This window comes from Mustela nivalis (genome assembly GCF_964662115.1).
Source record: "Mustela nivalis genome assembly, chromosome: 9".
In the NCBI taxonomy this organism is placed as follows: Eukaryota; Metazoa; Chordata; class Mammalia; order Carnivora; family Mustelidae; genus Mustela; species Mustela nivalis.
In genome coordinates, this window is record NC_139028.1 from 99,495,566 (window position 1) to 99,514,277 (window position 18,712).

The window sequence follows — 18,712 nt, forward strand, 5'->3', positions numbered from 1 at the left end:
GCCTCTGTCTGCCATTCTGTCTGCCTGTGCTCGCTCTCTCCCTCTCTCTGATAAATAAATAAAATCTTTAAAAAAAATTTTTTTTTTACTTATTTGACAGAGGGACAGCGAGAGAAAGAACACAAGTAGGAGGAAAGGGAGATGGAGAAGCTGGCTTCCAGTAGAGCGGAGAGAGCCCAAGGCGGGGCCCGATCCCATGGCTCCTGGGATGGACCTGAGCCGAAGGCGGACGCTTAACGACTGAGCCCCCCAGGCGTCCCAGTGGGAAATCTTTGAAGAGCAGAAACGCAGTCATCTTTGCAGTTTCCTCCACCCCCACCGAGAGCTCCTTCCTAGACATAATCCTTCAAAGGAGCCGGAGAAAATTTAATCATCTTTGTAACTTTTTGCACAGCCAAGCGTTAGAGGGCGCTAGAACCCCAAGGGGGGAGTGCATGGGCGGTCAATGAAGGCCGCTCCCAACGCGCACGTCTTTACGTAGACGTTGGGGGCGGAGCCGCCCTGAGCGCGGTGACTGGCGGCGGCACTGGCGGCAGCTGGAGGCGTAATAGTGCGGGTCGCGGGCTTGGAGAACTTTAGAGGCGGCGGTGGCGCCGGCGACGAAGACGACAGCAGGAGCGGGCCCTGGGCTTGTCGCTCACCATGCCGACCGTGGAGGAGCTTTATCGCAACTATGGCATCTTAGCCGATGCTACGGAGCAAGTGGGCCAGGTAAGTCCCCGAGCGGCCTGCAGGGCCCGGCGCTCCGCGGCCTCTCGAAAGCGCTCCCCGGGCCGAGCGGGGGCTGCTGCTTCGTCCTCCCGCGGGCTCCCAGCGGCCCCGGCTGTTTCGTCGGGGTGGGCTCCTCTCGGAGCGTAGACTGTGGCTTCGCCAGGGAGAGCGCGGGTCCCCGGTCCCAGGCTCCTCCGCCTCCCTTTTCTCACCATGGGGTTTCCTAACTCAGCCTCGTCTGCCACCACCCCCCACCCCCGCCCCGTTAATTCTCATCCTGAGTCTTGCCCTGCAGATGGCTCTTAAGTCTTTCTCCTTTCCGATGGACCTCAGCCCATCGGAAGATGAAACTGAGAGTTCTCAAGAGGTCAGAAATGTCTTTGTCGAGGCGGAAAAGCTGCTGTTAATTTAGGAAGAGTGTTTAGCTCGCAAAAGTTTGTGAAAAACAGAAGAGGGGCCCTTTTCCCAGATTTTAACGAGGGCCTACGATTTCATTTATTCAGTACGGTTTGGGGCGCCTACTACACACAACAGGCGCCGTGCCGGGCCCTGAAGGTACAAGATAGAAAGTTACCCGAGCTCTCCCCGAATGTACCTTTGGTGAGGGAAACCAGTGAGAAGTAAGAAAGCTGGGTACCCGCCTTGGAAAGTGTTGTGGAGAAAATATAACGGGACCGTGCAGTGGCGGGGGGGAGGGGGAGAGTGCAGCTTTAAATAGAGTTGTTTGGCAAGAGCTCTCCGCAGTGTTTGCCCCAAGACACACAATTTCAGCAGTGTTGAGTTGACCATACCGGCTGCTTTGTGAGTTTTCAAGTCCTGGAGTACATTGAACTGGAGTATATTGGACTTAAGGAGTTGGGATGTGTGTGTGTGTATGTTTTCTTGGGAAAAGAACCAGGCTCTCCCAGGTAAATCTTGATCATTGTTTTTAGAATTTCTATGCCATATCGTTTCAGTGCTTAAAACTTTGTGTGATTCTTCTGCTTGTCTCTTGCATGGAGCAGAAAGTAGAAGATCCTGTAGTTTGCTACTAACATTAGCAAGGCTGTGTGGCACTGTCCCCCCTCAGCCCCTTTTTCTTGGACATGTGTAATTCAGGTAAATTCTTTCCTCGCTGAACAGCACCAGGAGAATTGGGATGTCAGGACCTTCCTTAAGCTTAACCTAGAAATGTAAATACACCAGTTTAAAGTACCAGATTATTTTCCTTCCAACTATATTTCCATTTCAGTAGAGAATTTTGACATCATCAGTGAGAAGTATACTGACAGTCTGTTGCAGATGAAAATATAGTGTGTGTGTTAGGTCGCTCGGTACTGAGGGAGAAATTTTCTGTCCAGTAAGACAACATTGGAAAAACTGTGATCAGTCATATTTTGATTTTGTTACTGTTCCTAGAAAGATTTAGAAGTAAAGATATCCTTTTGTAAGATTTTATTTATTTATTTGATAGAGATCACAAGTAGGCAGAGGGGTGGGGGGCGGGTAACAGGCTCCCTGCTGAGCAGAGCGCCCAATGTGGGGCTGGATCCCAGGACCCTGAGATCATGACCTGAGCCGAAAGCAGAGGCTTGACCCACTGAGTCACCGAGGCGCCCCAGAAGTGAAGATACTCTTATTCATTGTGACAGATTTGATGAATAGTGTAGCAGATTGTTCTACCTAAAATTGACTTTGTTGCAGATCAGCAGAGGAGATGGGGTAGAAACCAGGAGAGTGATCCTCAGTTTGTAGATGGTGCCCTCCCAAAGAGGTGAAATTTTTTAGGGAAACTTAGAAACTGTGTACTTAGTCATGTCTCATACCCCCATCCTCATTCTTTACTGGATAGCAAAAAGGTTGACAGCCACCTGCTTAGAGTCTGTTAGGGCAAATACAATCCAGACTGGAATTTACATATATGTCGTGATATATGTTGTGAAGAATTAAGAATTGCTCGCGTTTTCCTCTTAGTGTCATCTTTAATCTTAAGTACCAGGTAAGGTTGAGAGTTCTCCCTTAAGAGGTCAAAAATGGCTTTGTCAAGGCAAAAAATATGCTTTTAATTGGGAAAGAGCGCTTAGGAGACAGAAGTTTGTGAAAACAGAAGAGGAGCTTTTTCATTCAGGCTTTAGTGAGGGTTATTCAGTACGTTTTTTGATTGCCTACCATGTGCCACACACTGTGCCAGTTGCTAAAATTTTAGCACAGTTTCTTGACCTGATGTGAGATCAATACCTTCATGACACTCTAATGACAGCTGGCAGGCAGCTCTCTGATGCAGAAAGACCTGTGCATAATGAAGTGCAGTGATTGTCTCAGACTCTTTGAATTCTGGGAGGTCTGAAGCTGGACGAATCAACAATGGCTACTCATTCTGTTCTATTGTGTAATAACTTTCCCCTTTTAGAGAAAGGTCCTGAAACTGCTTACCAAAAAAGATAGTAGGTTTCAAGATACTACATGTGAATTTTAACTAAAAGCAGGAGCCAACTTAATGGAAGGAACACCACTGATGATTTTTTTTAATTTTTTATTTACTTATTTGACAGAGATCACAAGCAGGCAGAGAGGCAGGCAGAGAGAGAGGGAAGCAGGCTCCCCGCTGAGCAGAGAGCCCGATGCGGGGCTCGATCCCAGGAGCCTGGGATTGTGACCTGAGCTTACCTGAGCTGATGGCAGAGGCTCAACGCACTTAACCACCCAGGTGCCCCGCACTAATGATTTTTTTTTTTTTTTAAAGGAGAGAAAGAAAGTGTTTACATTCTTTATGTAGCAAAGCCTGATTTTCAGTTAACTTACAAGGTTTACAGGTACCTTTCTGGACATATCTGAGACCATATTTGAGTTTTTAGTCTAGAACTTCCTTCTAACATTTATTTTTATTTTTATCCTTTGTCAAAGATCAGAGTACCACAGTTGTTCATGCTGTTTTTGTTGAGGGGAGCGCCCTCTTCACCACTGTCAGTCCTTCTTTCAGAGTAATGCTCTCTGAATATACTAGGAAAAACACAAGTTCCCTGAGGTTTTCGGCTAATTTTCCTCAAAATTATTCCTCAGAAGATCCTCAGATCATGAGCACCTGGGTGGCTCAGTCAGTTCAGCGTCTACCTTTGGCTCAGGTCATGATCCCAGGGTCATAGGATTGAGTCCTGTATCTGCTCTGTGCTCAGTGCGGAGCCTGCTTCTCCCTCTGCCTCTGCTCCTCCCCCTGCTTATGATCTCTCTCTATCAAAAAAATTTTTTAAAAATCTTTTTTTTTTTTTTTTTAGTAAAAAAAAAAATCTTAAAAAAAAAAAATCCTCAGACCAGATCTTTCTCTTGATGAACCTCCTTGACACTGTGTGTTCATTTATAGTATTCCACATTTATATTTTATTTCATGTGAGGACTTCTCTTATTCCCTTACCAAATTATAAAGTCTTGAGGTTAAGACTCTTCTTTTGTTTCTCTCCTTTGCACTGTGCCTTGCCCTTCAGTAGATATTTTTTCTTTACAGTTGAAGAAATACATTCAAAGAGCAGGTATAATTACATTAATAATAAGGTTATACAGTTAATATGTTATATAATAAATGATATATCCATGTAATTACTGTGTGTACATGTATATATATATGAATGAAGATGAGAACTTTATATTCTCACATCATATATTTAAACCATGAGTATGTTTTCTAATAAGCAAACCTGGAGTAATAAATTCTAAGTAAAGCATTATTTAATGCCTCAAAACCCTCCAGTCTGTCACTATACTTCCCTAATAAAGTGTTAATTCAATATTTCCTACAAACTAGATTATTGAGTGAAGGAAAAGTAGTAATATAGCTTAGCATATCCGTTTTCTTTTTATGTCATACTTGAGAAATATGTTTGTTGAAACTATATCATTTATTCTCTAAAATAAATGTTTAGGGGCACCTGGGTGGTGCAGTTAAGCAGCTAACTCTTGGTTTTGGCTCTCGTGATCTCGGGGTCATGAGAGTGAGCCCTGTGTAGGGCTCCGTGCTCAGGCAGTCTGCTTGAGACCCTTTCTCCGGCTCTCTGCCCTTCCCGCTGCTGCTTTCTCTCTCTAAAATTAATAAATCTTCATAAATAAATAAAATTTAAAAATTGTTTATTTCCTAGAAGCTGCATCCTGATCTCAAGCATGGCTTTACCTGGCATGTCACTGATCACTTAAATATATTCATTGTGTTTTGACAATCACTATCACAAATTTCTTATTGTAGAAGGTATCTGCTGAATGTAGATCTTATTACAGCTTGAGTTTTTACTTGAAAATATTTTAGTGATTTCTTTAGACTTTGCTTTTTTAATTAGCTATTAAAAGCACACACAAATACGTAGTTTCAGAAATGCATTAAAATGTTTACAATTAAAACTTCTTGTTAGGATCACAAATTTATTTATCTAGCTGAGATATACTATTGTGTTGGAAGAGAAAAAAATAAGCAGTGCCATGTAGTATTTGGAATACTTTATAATGGTTACAGTCTGTCTGCTACTAAATCACTGTGATCATTGAGATCATTGAAAATATCACTTATATTTTGTTTCCTGCTTGGAAAAACAGAAGTAATAACTATTTTAGAGAGATTCTGTAAAAAGTCTTGTCCCTATGCTACAGTTAGAAGACAACTGGCAAAGAAGAGCATTTTATTTTGCATTATATAAAGGGTAATCAGTGTTAAGTCTGTTAGTAATGTTTATAGAAATTATTTGATAAAATTGATGCTTTGATTTCTAGTTTGAATATGTTAAAGTGCTTAACTTTTCAAAGGAATTGCTGTGTTTGGGATACTATATCTCAGTGTACATGCCTGTGTAGAGCCTATATTTAGGACTCACATTTTCCCTTTGACAGTCCTAGATCTGGCAAGCTTGCTTTCTCTCTTCCTTTGTTAAGAAAGATCTCAGAACTTAAAGAGGCTTGGTATTAGGCACAGATTTTGACTTTAGAGCCTGTCACAACTGTGTTCATGGGGCACCTGGGTGGCTCAGTGGGTTAAAGCCTCTGCCTTTGGCTCAGGTCATGATCCCAGGATCCTGGGATTGAGCATGGCATCCGGCTCTCTGCTCAGCAGGGAGCCTGCTTCCTCCTCTCTTTGCCTGCCTTTCTGCCTACTTGTGATCTCTGTCAAATAAAATCTTTAAAAAAAAAAAAATTGTGTTCAGGTTGCTATTTGTCTAGCTGTGTAGCTCTAGACAAATTATTTCACTTTCTGAGTCTTGGTTTTCTCATCTGAAAAATAGGGATGAGGTGCCTGGGTGGCTCAGTTGGTTAAGTGTCTGCTTCCGCTCAGATCATGATCCCAGATGAGCCCTGGATGGGGCCCCCTGCTCAGCGGGAGTCTGCTTCTTCCCTCAGCCCCTCACCCCATTTGTGTTCTATTTCTGTCACTCTCTGTCTCTCTCAAATTAAAAAATAAAATATTTTTTAAAATAATAAAACAAAAGATAGGGATAGTAGTAACACCTAACTCACAGGATTACCGTGAGGCATGTACATAAGGCATTACTCAGTCCTGGTAGGCTTTCAATAAATGTCGCTAATGATTCCTTTTTATTCTATTCAGATTTTTTTTGTTGTTTAATATCTAATTCAGTTTTTTTTTTCTTGACAGAATGAATTGTTTGAGGTAGGGATTCTTCATTTAGTTTTAGGCACTGTAAGGAATTTCTTCAAAAGACTTTATAAGTAAAGCTTTGTTTGATTTAAAGGAAATTGGATTTGATACCCTGCAAAAAGTAAGGGTGTCAGAACTGTTTAAAACTTTGATTTTATGAAGCCTGTCTGTAAGACATGAGGCAAAACACAGGAATATACAGTGGTAGAGAAGTTAGCCATAGTTTTTCAGACCTTTGCATTAAAAAGTATGTAATATGTTTTTGGGGGTTTTGGGGGGAAACTTTTTTTTTTTAAGATTTTTATTTATTTGACAGAGAGAGAGATCACAGGTAGTCAGAGAGAGAAAGGGAGAAGCAGACTCCCCGCCAAGCAGAGAGCCCTTTGCGGACCCTGAGATCATGACCTGAGCTAAAGGCAGAGGCTTATCCCACGGAGCCACCTAGGAGCCCAGTGTGTAATATACTTTCGAAATAGTAACTCCTGAAGATTGATTTGTGTCTGCACTTCATGAAGAAGCTAACCTAATTCACAGACATTTTTCTTATTTAGGAGTTGGTGTTATGTTTCAGATATTAAGAGGAGTTGTCAATCAGTTGGTGGAATTTTAGGTTTTTTTGAACTTTTAGAATTTATTATTTTTTTAGATGGTTTGGCAGTATTTGAATTTTCAGTCTAGTATTTTGCAGAATTTATTAAAATCTGTACCTTTAAAAGATCTAATTGTGACTAGTCTTTTTACTGGACCACTTTATTTCTGTTATTGAAATCCTTCATTGAGATCCTACTGTACCTAAATAACTTCGTATTTTGCTTTATTTTTTCCACTTAACATAGTATTGTCTATGGAAAGAATTATTATGAAACTAAAGTTTGGGCACTTCTATAATCCACTGGATTTTTATTGGTTATTTTCCTTTTGGTGGCATGGAAGTATCCAAAGCACATATCTAAAGCAGAGCATTGCCTTGAACAGTGTAAACACTATGTTGTGTGCACATTTGGTATCATTATTATAATGTTTAATGTTTTCAGTAATTAGAAATTTTATCCATATGCCCAAACAGAATGTGTATCTACAGTCTGAGGATTTATCATTCCTGTTTGCCAGCTTGATCATTGTCGTTTAAGAAAAGTACTGGTTTGGAGGCAAGGGTGTATGTAAGTGGGATTGAGGTCTTGTTCACCCTTCACATTATGAGTATCTGAGGGAGAACACTTCTGAAAGTTTTTTTATTTTTTGTTTTTTGTTTTTAAGGAAACAAATGAGGGGCTTCTAGGTGACTCAGTCAGTTAAGCATCCAGCTCTTGATTTCAGCTCAGGTCCTGATCTCAGGGTCATGAGGTCAAGCCCTGTGTTGGGCTCCGTACTGAGCATGGAGTCTGCTGGAGACTCCCTCTTTCCCTCCGTTTCCCCCTCTCCGTCCCCACCCCGCCACCTTGTGTGCTGTCTCTCTCTCTCTCAAAAATAAATAAGTAAAAGGAAACAAGTGAGTTTTGAATGTATTCTAATAGAAACTTAAATATGTGACATTAGAATCTATCTTAATCCAATGTTGACTATCTAGAAAGTATTCAAGGTCAGGGTCAGTAATCAGCTGTACAAGGAAGCGTTGATGTGTCAACAAACTATTTGCTTTCTGCATTTAAAATTCAAGTCGTCATCTCTCTTCCCCAACTGACAAATAATGCATGGGCATGGGGCATGCAAGAAAGAAGATAGTAGGAATATAGGTGTCCGATTTAAACAGTAAAACTCCAAACATAAGCCCTACTTTTTACCCTACGTAAAACTTTTCTAATTTAAAGCAGACTCAAGTTTGTTTAGCTTCCCATCCTTAAAATTCTTCTTTTCTGCTTTATTCTTTCTTTCAGCATAAAGATGCCTATCAAGTGATACTAGATGGTGTGAAAGGTGGTACAAAAGAAAAAAGATTAGCAGCCCAGTTTATTCCGAAATTCTTTAAACATTTTCCAGAATTGGCTGACTCTGCTATCAATGCACAGTTAGACCTCTGTGAGGATGAAGATGTATCAGTAAGTTTATGATTGATGCTTTCAACAAGCTTTCAGATGTCTCACTTGCCATACTTCCAGCGTGCAGCTAATGTAATTGAAACACCAACTGTATCTATGCACAGTGAAATACTGCAGTGTCATTTGGCGTGATGCCATACTGAGGCTTAAATCTGTGTTTGAGAAAATGTATTCTCTATTTCACCATCTTTCAACTGTGAAAAATGCATGGAATTACAAAATACTTTGTTTTGCTTATGTTATCCAATGGTAAAAATGGGCTGTGGCTCACATTTTTTCATAGATTGTTATATATTGTGCACATGAAATTAGACTAATGTTTTCAGTCAGTTTGTACTTGCTTAGATATTTAAAATATTGTTACATCTTATAGTTTCAACACCCCAAAATATTGTATATAGCAAAAAAAAAAATTTTGTCTATGTAATTATTACATGTGACTCTAGAAAAAGAAGAAATCGTTTTTCCTTGGAACAGAATTAACTGTCAGCATTCTGGCTTCTGATTCAGGTTCCTAAGAACTTTAAATTAACACCTTCTGGCTTTTCAAATGAAATTAGTGAATTGCCAACATTTCATGCACAATTTGCTAGATATAAGTCCTATCCATTTTTATTTTAAACTAAATAAGCCAGGCCCACAAATTTGGAATAAAGTACACAGAGTATATTCACAGATGTTATATTGAATAGTTAATACTGGAAATTCTAAAGTAAATATAGTTATTAGATAGATCATTGCCACTCTAGCTGTTCTTAAGGATACTGCAGTATGTGTCCAAAGGTAGTAAAGACCCAACAGTTACATGTAATCACTATATAAATTGTTGTTAATGTTCTCAAATCTGTCTACTCCAGTCGGTAATCGTATTTAACATCCCTTTCTACCACATATTTAATTATTCTGTTAAGCTTGACTTTAATATTGGAGCAAATTATTTCTAAAACAGCTAGAAGTCTCATGTTTTATATTTTGGTGACTCATATGCCCCTAATTATGGTTTCTCTGCGGTTTTAGTTTTCCTTAACTTTGGTTAATTTTTTGTTTAAAATTGTATTCAGATTCGACGGCAAGCAATTAAAGAGCTGCCTCAGTTTGCCACTGGAGAAAATCTTCCCCGAGTGGCAGATATACTTACCCAACTTCTGCAGACTGGTAAGGAATTTTATTATTACCCTTTTATCTAAATATAACTTCTTTTTGAAAAAGTAACTCTGTTTTTAGCTTCCCCCCCCTTTATGGCTGAAGGTACTACTTCTAATCAAAATTAAAATTCTTTTTTTCATTCAGTACTTTGAAGCTTACTGGATTGTGATTATCTAATTCCTAATGTTTTGCTTTGTTTTTAATTGTTTATAAAGGCATACTGATTCTTTTGGGAATTTTGATGTATCATGATTTCTCCCCCCAATTTGCTGTAGTTTTTTAATTGTACATCTTAATGCAAAAGCTTTCCTGGTATGCCAGCTTCTTTGCCTTTATAGGGAAGGTGTAATTTCTTGGTACTTGAGAAGAAAGCTTAGTTATGTCTGCTTTCAATGTAGTCTGTGAGAAATTATGCTGAATTTTAGGTTTGAAAATGAAGCAAATATTTTCATTCATTTTATACATTGTACTACTTTTTCTCTATCCAGATGATTCTGCAGAATTTAACTTAGTGAACAATGCCCTGTTAAGTATATTTAAGATGGATGCAAAAGGTAAGGCCTGCTTCTTGTTCTGAATTGTGCTTGATGTGTTAAACAGAAATTGGGCAGGTTGGCATTATTCCTTAAAGATAAAGTCAGATTCACCCAGAAATCTATTTCATAAAAGTTCTAAGTGTTCTTTTAAAAAGCTGCTTAGCAGGGCCTCCCGGGTGGCTCAGTTGGTTAAGTATCTGCCTTTGACTCTGGGCATGATCCCAGGGTCATGGGATTAAGCCCTGCATCAGGCTCCCCGCTCAGTGGGAAGTCTGCTTCTCCCTCTCCCTGCTGCTCTGTCTACTTGACCCCACCCCCTTCTCTCTCTCTGTCAAATAAATAAAATCTTTAAAAAAAAAAAGGCACAACATATTAGTGACGCAAAAAAATGGCAGAAGTAATGGCAAAAACAAATCAAACTTTTCCATTAGTAATCTGTTGAAAGACTCTCCTTGCCACATAAAAGAAATTCTCCAAAATACCTGGGTTTATTTATTATTAATTATGATTAAAGGGGGAAAGTCATGCTCACATTGATTCAGAATCCATAAACAAAGCACGTGATTACTGTTATGGTTGAAGCTATAGAAATTTCAAACTAAGTTAGCCAGAATCAATGATACTCAGGATGCTTACTCACTCACTAGAAAAGAAATACTATTAAATGAGTTAAATGGAAAAACTTCATGAAGATATATAATTGACTTGCTACGTACAACTGTTTTGTTTTGCAGGGACTTTGGGTGGCTTGTTTAGCCAAATACTTCAAGGAGAGGACATTGTTAGAGAACGAGCAATCAAATTCCTTTCTACAAAACTTAAGACTTTACCAGATGAAGTCTTAACAAAGGAAGTAGAGGAACTTATCCTAACTGAATCCAAAAAGGTAAGCTTTAGATCATTTAACAGGACTTCCCTAAAGTAGAAGAACATATCTGAAATTAGCAGTATGTATGGGGCGCCTGCGTGGCTCAGTTAAGCTTCTGCCTTTGGCTCAGGTCATGATCCCAGGGTCATGGGATTGAACCCTGCATCAGGCTCTCTACTCAGTGTGGAGTCTACTTCTCCCTCTGCCTCTCCTTGCTTGCTTTCTCTCTATCCCAAATAAATAAAATCTTAAAAAAAAAAAAATGAAATTAGATGTGTATAAAATATACATTAAAACCGCCATAGAAGTCAGGCTTTTCTTATATGGTGTTTTGCATTTTGGTTATCAGTAATGATGAATCAACCTGTTAATTTAAAGGAATGTGATCACATTTAAATCTTTGTGGTGTTATCCTCAAAATTGAGGTATTCTTCAGTACTCTGTGCAAATCATTTCCTTCAAGGAGATTTTACCTAATTTCCACTCCTTTCCCCAGTTTTAGGATATTCTCCTTACAGTATTCTGGATCATTTCAAAATGACAAGGAAACAGATTGAAATGCCTCTTCTTTTTTTTTTTTGCCCCCCATCTTACCCAATATCATTCTAAGCTCAGGAGACCAAGCTTATCTCTGCTCCCAGCATCTAGCATAGTTAGGCATGCTAATATTTGCAACGTTTGTCACAGCTAACTTTTCACTCATAAAGTGCCAAAGTTTGAAGATCATTGCTTTGATACATATATTCAGAAAAAAATCAGAATTGTACTAACACCACTGACTTGCTTACCGAGGAGATTTCTTCAGTGAGAGCGAAAGGAACAGCGCTCCAGCTGGGAATATCAACATATTTTACTTATGCCCCCAGCTAATAACCTGGTGGAGTATGTCATGATTGCTTGTTTCTTCAATCAGTGACTAGAAAGGCTTAGGCCTACTCATGTGGACTTGTATGGTCTCCTATTTTGTATATAATTGCCTAATTAATGTGAATTAATAAACTAAATAATTTATTGTTGCTTTTATTTTTAAAGTTTTTTATTTTATTTATTTATTTATTTATTTTTTTTAAGTAATCTCTATACCTAATGCAGGCCTTGAATTTACAACCCCAAGATCAAGGGTCACATACGCTACTGACTGAGCCAGGCAGGCAACCCAAGCTGCTTTTAAATATAGGAAACTTAATCTGATTTGACAGTAGACTATAGAATTCTACTTTTTATTTCTCTCACCACCCCTCCAAAGAGCCTTCTTAGTCTATTTTTTCTTAGCTATTTTCCTGTGAAATTTTAATGCCACAGATATACTGTATCTGTTTATGCACTCTTTGTGTATCTGTACTTTATACATAAAAGAAGTACATTTCACAAGAACCAGGTTTTGCATCTTCGGAGACCATATCTCGCCCCACTGAGAATGCATGGTTTACTCTAAAGCTAAACTGACTGAAGCCATGTCCTCTCAACAGTGTTTCAGAAATATTAACAGCAGTTTGACTTTAATAAGGGAAATAAATTGGTTAACACTGTTTCAGTATTGCTCTTTCTTTTTCACTCAAGTGATAACAGTACTATAATTCTGAATTGTCTTTTCTAGGTCCTAGAAGATGTGACTGGTGAAGAATTTGTCCTGTTCATGAAGATACTCTCTGGGTTAAAAAGCCTTCAGACAGTGAGTGGAAGGCAGCAACTCGTAGAACTGGTGGCTGAACAGGCCGACCTGGAACAAACCTTCAATCCCTCAGATCCTGACTGTGTGGACAGGCTCTTACAATGCACTCGGCAGGCAGTACCCCTCTTCTCTGTGAGCTCTTTGTTTTATCTAGTTGCTATTTTGATTACTCTGTTGAAGCTTATATTTCTGTAGATACTCACTTGAGCATTCTCCTCAAAACTTTTGCATGAAATAGTAACACAGTGGAGTGAATATTTGCTCTATGGAACCCTTGGTGGGGTTGATGAGAGCCCAAAGCAGCAAGAAATTTCTTTTTAAAGTCTTGCTTAGAGATTTTTTTCAGTCTAGAAAATCTTGCATCACATTCTGTGGTTTTGGCTGAGTTTTTAAACCATTTGGTTCAGTAACTTAGCATTTTTCTGTAAATTTTCTAGGAGATCATTGTTTTAGGTAAATATACTCTTTTCCTCTGGCTTTGTGATTCCTCTGGCCATGAGTCTTCTTGGATGTGCATAGAATAGTTTGAAAAACACTGTGTAAAGGACTCCTCCCTTTTGAAAAATGTACAGAATTCAACATTAAAAGTTTGACATGAGATTTGAGGAAGAGTTTGAAAATGTATAGAGATCCAAATGCTCCAGATTACTTTGCAACAATTACTTTGTATTGTCTACCAAGGTTATTTCTGGGGTACGCACTGTGTTGTATTTATAGCCACAGTTCTTGATGTCATGCTCAGCATTTATCGGATGGCATTGTTATATTTGAAAGAATATTCCTTCTCCCTTTTTTTTTTGACAACTCATTGTTCTTTGGATTTTTACAGAAAAATGTGCATTCCACGAGGTTTGTGACTTACTTCTGTGAGCAAGTTCTCCCTAACCTCAGTTCCTTGACTACCCCAGTGGAGGGTCTCGATATACAGTTGGAGGTAAGACAAAAACATCTGCTTTTTAGTACTAAAAAGACGTTCCCATATTTTAACATAAATAACATAGAGTTCTGATTTCTAAGAGAGTAAAGGTATGATAACTAGCTAGTAATCTGTCCCAGAATTAACCACATAGGAATGCTTTATGAACTTAATGAAAGTTTGCTGCAGTGGGAAGCACTGCGTATAGTGTTCATGATACTCTGTCTCTTTGTAGCCTTAATATTTCAAGGTGTTTAATTCATAACTATTCCTTTCTCTATCCATAATTGATAAGAGCCAGATTTAAACTGGGTTAATACAAAATATCCTTGATCCTTTTTCCAGTTTTCCACTCTCCTTTATATCTCAGCTGTAAGGTACACACACATTTTTTTCACAGCACTTGTAACATTTGTTTATCGCGCCACATTTAATCGATTCATCTCTAGATTCTCAGAATCTAGTGCCAAGCCTGATTCTGAAACGCACTTAATAATGATTGTTGAATTGGGCTGAAATGTGGACATGTATGTGCCATTTCCCTCATAGGTTTTTTGGGATAGAGAAGAGTACCACTGTGTACTGATGCTGTCATTTGCTTCAGATGTCCTGGGTCTGACTTGTTAGACTGGGACTGAGTTAAGGAGAGTTGAACCTTGAGAATAGTAGCAACTACAAATACTTTGAGTTAGTGTCCAGAGACTAAATTTAATAGCAAATGAAGCCCATTCTAAATGCTAATAAATAATTCTTTTCTGTTAAAAATTCTTCCTAAGTATCTCTTCGTAGTACAGTATTAAGGTATAGCAGAAGGCAGCCTTAGTTACCTAGAATCATTCTTATTTTACAGCCCTCGCCTATTCAAAAAAAAAATACTAATAACAGTGAATCATTTGTTTTAGGTATTGAAACTGTTGGCAGAGATGAGTTCATTTTGTGGTGACATGGAAAAGCTAGAAACCAATTTAAGGAAACTATTTGACAAGTTACTGGTAAGAACTTTTTTCTTTTCTTAATGGCGCAGTCCGTATGTAATCCCAGAGTCTAATAGTGTGGTGTAATTTGTAGAGAATCAACTTTAGAAACCCAAATTAGATGGAATAATTCTAGCAAGTATTTTTAGTCGTTCAGGCCACATGTTGTCTACTTTTAAAAGAAAATCTTTGGCATTTCTTCTGTTGTTGATGGTTTGCATAAAAGATAACACAGGATTTTTATAGTAAGTTTTTCTGCTATCTCCTTTCTCAAAATATTTTTCACATTTGCTCCAGGTCACCTTCCAGGCTGCTGCCTAAGGCCAAGTAGCTAGAGCAGCCAGCAAATAAAATCATTTAAGTCATAATTGTGGAGAAAATAGGCCATCTGATAAAATCATTATCAGCATCACCAAGTGCTTTTCTTGTTGGATGTAAACACTTGTGTAACTGACACAGTGAGTGATAAGCACTAGGCCTATAGTATGAATTGAGTCATGTGACATTTGGAGCTCATTCAGACCTGTACACCTTCCCCAGGTGTGATAGCACTCACACTGAAAGCCTTTGGCAGTACTTTGAATGTAAGGAGAGTCAAACAGTGTGGGAAAATGTTCTGAAAAGATTTTTGGATTAGCATAATAAAGTGATTAAAAGCATCAGCTTTTGATGGCAAACCAAGATTGAATCCTGATTCTTCATCACAGACTTTTTCACCATAGAAAAATTGCCTCAGAATTTCATTCCTTCATTTGTATAAGTGTACCTAATAAATGTTACTAGCGGGGCGCTTAGGTAGCTCAGTGGGTTAAAACCTCTGCCTTCGGCTCAGGTCATAATCCCAGGGTCCTGGGATCGAGCCCTGCATCGGGCTCTCTGCTCAGCAGGGAGCCTGCTTCCCTTCCTTTGTAATCTCTGTCAAATAAATAAATAAAATCTTTAAAAAAAAAAATAAGAAATAAAAAAATGTTACTAGCTTCTTCACTGTGAGGAGTAGCAGTAGCAGTGGTGGAGATAGCAGTAGCTACAACAGAGGTTAAGATAGAGGGATTGACAGGCTGGGTCATTATTGATCTGATGGGTAAAAGGGATATCTTACCTAAATTTCTACACTTGATCTTAGCCAAAAGGCCGAGAAGCGATCCTAAATTTCTGATTTGGGTAGTTTTTAATGCTTCATGCCCTAAACGCCTGCTCTATGTGACTTCACTGCTTATTTATAATTAGAGCATTTATGGCAGATTGCAAATATCTCTATATTTTCATCTCTTAGGAATATATGCCTCTTCCTCCAGAAGAAGCGGAAAATGGGGAGAATGCCGGTAATGAAGAACCCAAGCTGCAGTTCAGCTATGTGGAATGTCTGTTGTACAGCTTTCACCAGTTGGGCCGAAAACTTCCAGATTTCTTAACGGCCAAACTGAATGCCGAAAAACTGAAAGATTTTAAAATTAGGTGATGTATGATTGAAGTGGTCTAATCCTTGACAAAGATGATGGCTATCTTGATACGCCCTTGATTTTCTTCTCCTTTTACAAGAGCTGTGTCCCCACCCTGCCTTACCTGGTGGGATAAAATGGAAGATCCACAGAACAGGAACATATATAAAAGTGTGGCATAAAAACCTATGTGGGGGAGAGAACTTTTTCAAAAACAAGCTCACTCGGGCACCTGGGTGGCTCAGTGGGTTAAGCCGCTGCCTTCGGCTCAGGTCATGATCTCAGGGTCCTGGGATCGAGTCCCGTGTCGGGCTTTCTGCTCAGCAGGGAGCCTGCTTCCCTCTCTCTCTCTGCCTGCCTCTCCATCTACTTGTGATTTCTCTCTGTCAAATAAATAAATAAATAAATAATCTTTAAAAAAAAAAAAAAAAAAAAAACCAAGCTCACTCTTCTCACTTGTTTTATGATCTTGAGCAGGTTCTCAACCACTCTACTAACCGCCTGATTTTCCTCAGCAGTTACTTTAAATGAGAACAGCAGCTGCCTCGTAGAGTTGTGAGAATCAGACAGTGAACAGAAAGCTTTGAGCATCGTGCCTGGCACATAGTGGGTACTCTGTAAATTGGAGTTGCTGTTGTTAAGGTCTCAGAATATTCAAGGGGAGTAGCACTGGAGAAATCACAAGTTGTTTCCACGAACACACTTAGATGGAATCATTTTATTAACAACTTCACACCTTAAAATTTGAAATGCTTAGCCACTGTATTATCTGTTACTGTCCTCTGTTGTTTGGTAAGGCAGTGGTTTAATACTTGGTGAAATATTTGATCGGAAGCAACAAGTTAAGGGCGCCTAGGTGGCTCACTGGATTGAGCCTCTGTTTTTGGCTCCGGTTGTGATCTCAGAGTCCTGGGATCAAGCCCTGCAGCAGGCTCTCTGCCTGCTGCTCTGCCTGCTTGTGATCTTTGTCTGTCAAATTAATAAATAAAATTTAAAAAAAAAAAAAAAGAAGAAGCAAAAAGTTTAGAAATTCCTGCAAAAATTAAAAAATGATGCCAGGTTATTAAGCAGAGTTCTAGAAGTCAGCAGGATGGGGCTCTATACTGCCTCTCTTTCATATATTATCTCAGAACAAACTTGAAAGGGGTATTTCTTTGAACCCTTAGAGATTTATATGCATTTATAATAAATTCTCAGATCAGCAGTTTTATTTTTAACTAGACTTGACAATCAAACACTGTCCATTGTCAGCAGATAAATATGTAGAGGTTATGTGATTTGTGTAAGGTCACTTAACCTTCAGTTGGTCATTGAAAGAGAAGAACCCAGGCCATCGATTCTGATCAGTGGTTCCTGAATGGTTCACTCTGACTGCGCCTTATGGCTTAACATACCAAGCACAGTGTTAAAAATCTTTCCCTTGCCAGATTTAGTATGGACTTATTCCTGTTTTTGGTAAAGGAAAACTTTTTATTTTGCTTATTTATGTATCTCTTGGGATCATTTATTAATAATAAAAAAAGTTCCTCAAAAAAAAATGACCTTTATTAGTTAAGAACTTTTAGCTATAGTAGAAGATTCTCTGAATTTAAAAACAAAATTGAAGTGGTGATTTGCTAACCAACCAATACTTCTTTATTTAGGCTGCAGTACTTTGCACGGGGACTGCAGGTTTATATCCGACAACTTCGCTTGGCTCTGCAGGGTAAAACAGGCGAAGCCTTAAAAACAGAAGAGGTAAGAATACTGAGTCACATCTTGTAAGGAAATTTTTTATAATAGCCAACATGTACTGCAAATTCAGTCTCAATTCATATGTCGAAATGTAACATTTGACTTCATTTGAACTGGTAATACAAGTCTGTCTTGAAGATACAATATGATGTTAGAAGATTGCCTAGTTATTTGCTAAGTTATATTTTTATCCTTGTTGAAATATTTCGAATATGTCCAAGTTTGTGAATAGTGTTACAAACTTAGATACATACCAGTCTTTCACTAGGGTCTCATTAGCACATTTTGTTCAAATATTTGATTGACGATGTGATATTTTTATTTTTACCTTTTGGAAAAATAGCAATTTACATTGTAAAAAGGATTAAATTGCCAATTCTAAACCAAACTATATGTGTGTTTGTGTTGGGATTTTTGGATTTCTCTCATCTCAGCTATTGTGATCAATCTTCATCACAATTCTCATGAAATATTTTAAGTTTTCATTATGTCTTCCTTAACTTAAGCTAATGATTTTTAAAACAACAACTGTATACATATGACCGTCTTAAACTCATTTTTTCAGATAAGTGGTAGATAACACTTTAATATTCTAACTTATCAAGAGAACATAAAGATTATTTGCTTTCTTTGCCATTTCTACACTGGTTTAGAGTCAAGAAGTGGGAATAAGCAGAAATGACTCTGAAAGAGAAGTATAATTATTCCAGTTCTATATGGGAATGGGATATGCATCATAAAAGTTATTGGCACTTTTTGTTTTCCTTTTGCAGAACAAGATTAAAGTTGTTGCACTGAAAATAACAAATAATATTAATGTTTTAATCAAGGTAAGTGTTCTTTCTTACCCAGTCCTTCCAGCTAGCTAGAAAGTTTGTGCAAGAGTTTATCTATGTGTCTTTAGATCTGTAATGATACTGTTAAAGGGGAGATATCATTGTATTCCAGGCATTCAGCCTTTTAATGCTTTATGCTTTCTATAATACCAAGTGCCATTTCTGTAGGTATCATAAAGTCATACATTGTTTTACTTATTTAAAAGTTATTGCAGAAGATACTGCAGGCAAAGGGA

General features: G+C 38.4%; 1 protein-coding gene across 4 annotated transcripts in view; it reads left to right on the forward strand.

The window, feature by feature from the left end:
- Window positions 1-475: 475 nt before the first annotated feature.
- API5 (apoptosis inhibitor 5) overlaps window positions 476-18,712 on the forward strand; it is a 28,969-nt gene continuing 10,732 nt past the window's right edge. For 2 of the 4 annotated variants that reach the window (XR_014298974.1, XM_082684040.1), the window contains exons 1-11: window positions 484-711; window positions 8,194-8,355; window positions 9,417-9,510; window positions 9,990-10,055; window positions 10,772-10,923; window positions 12,503-12,709; window positions 13,407-13,511; window positions 14,396-14,485; window positions 15,741-15,922; window positions 17,550-17,643; window positions 18,414-18,470. Coding sequence is in view for 3 of the 4 variants with exons in the window: in XM_082684040.1 (XP_082540166.1) it covers window positions 643-711; window positions 8,194-8,355; window positions 9,417-9,510; window positions 9,990-10,055; window positions 10,772-10,923; window positions 12,503-12,709; window positions 13,407-13,511; window positions 14,396-14,485; window positions 15,741-15,922; window positions 17,550-17,643; window positions 18,414-18,470 (1,278 nt within the window). In the remaining variant the exon portion in view is untranslated. Of the gene's footprint in view, window positions 712-8,193; window positions 8,356-9,416; window positions 9,511-9,989; window positions 10,056-10,771; window positions 10,924-12,502; window positions 12,710-13,406; window positions 13,512-14,395; window positions 14,486-15,740; window positions 15,923-17,549; window positions 17,644-18,413; window positions 18,471-18,712 lie in introns of all 4 variants that reach the window. The other 2 variants (XM_082684039.1, XM_082684038.1) reach the window with 2 other exon arrangements.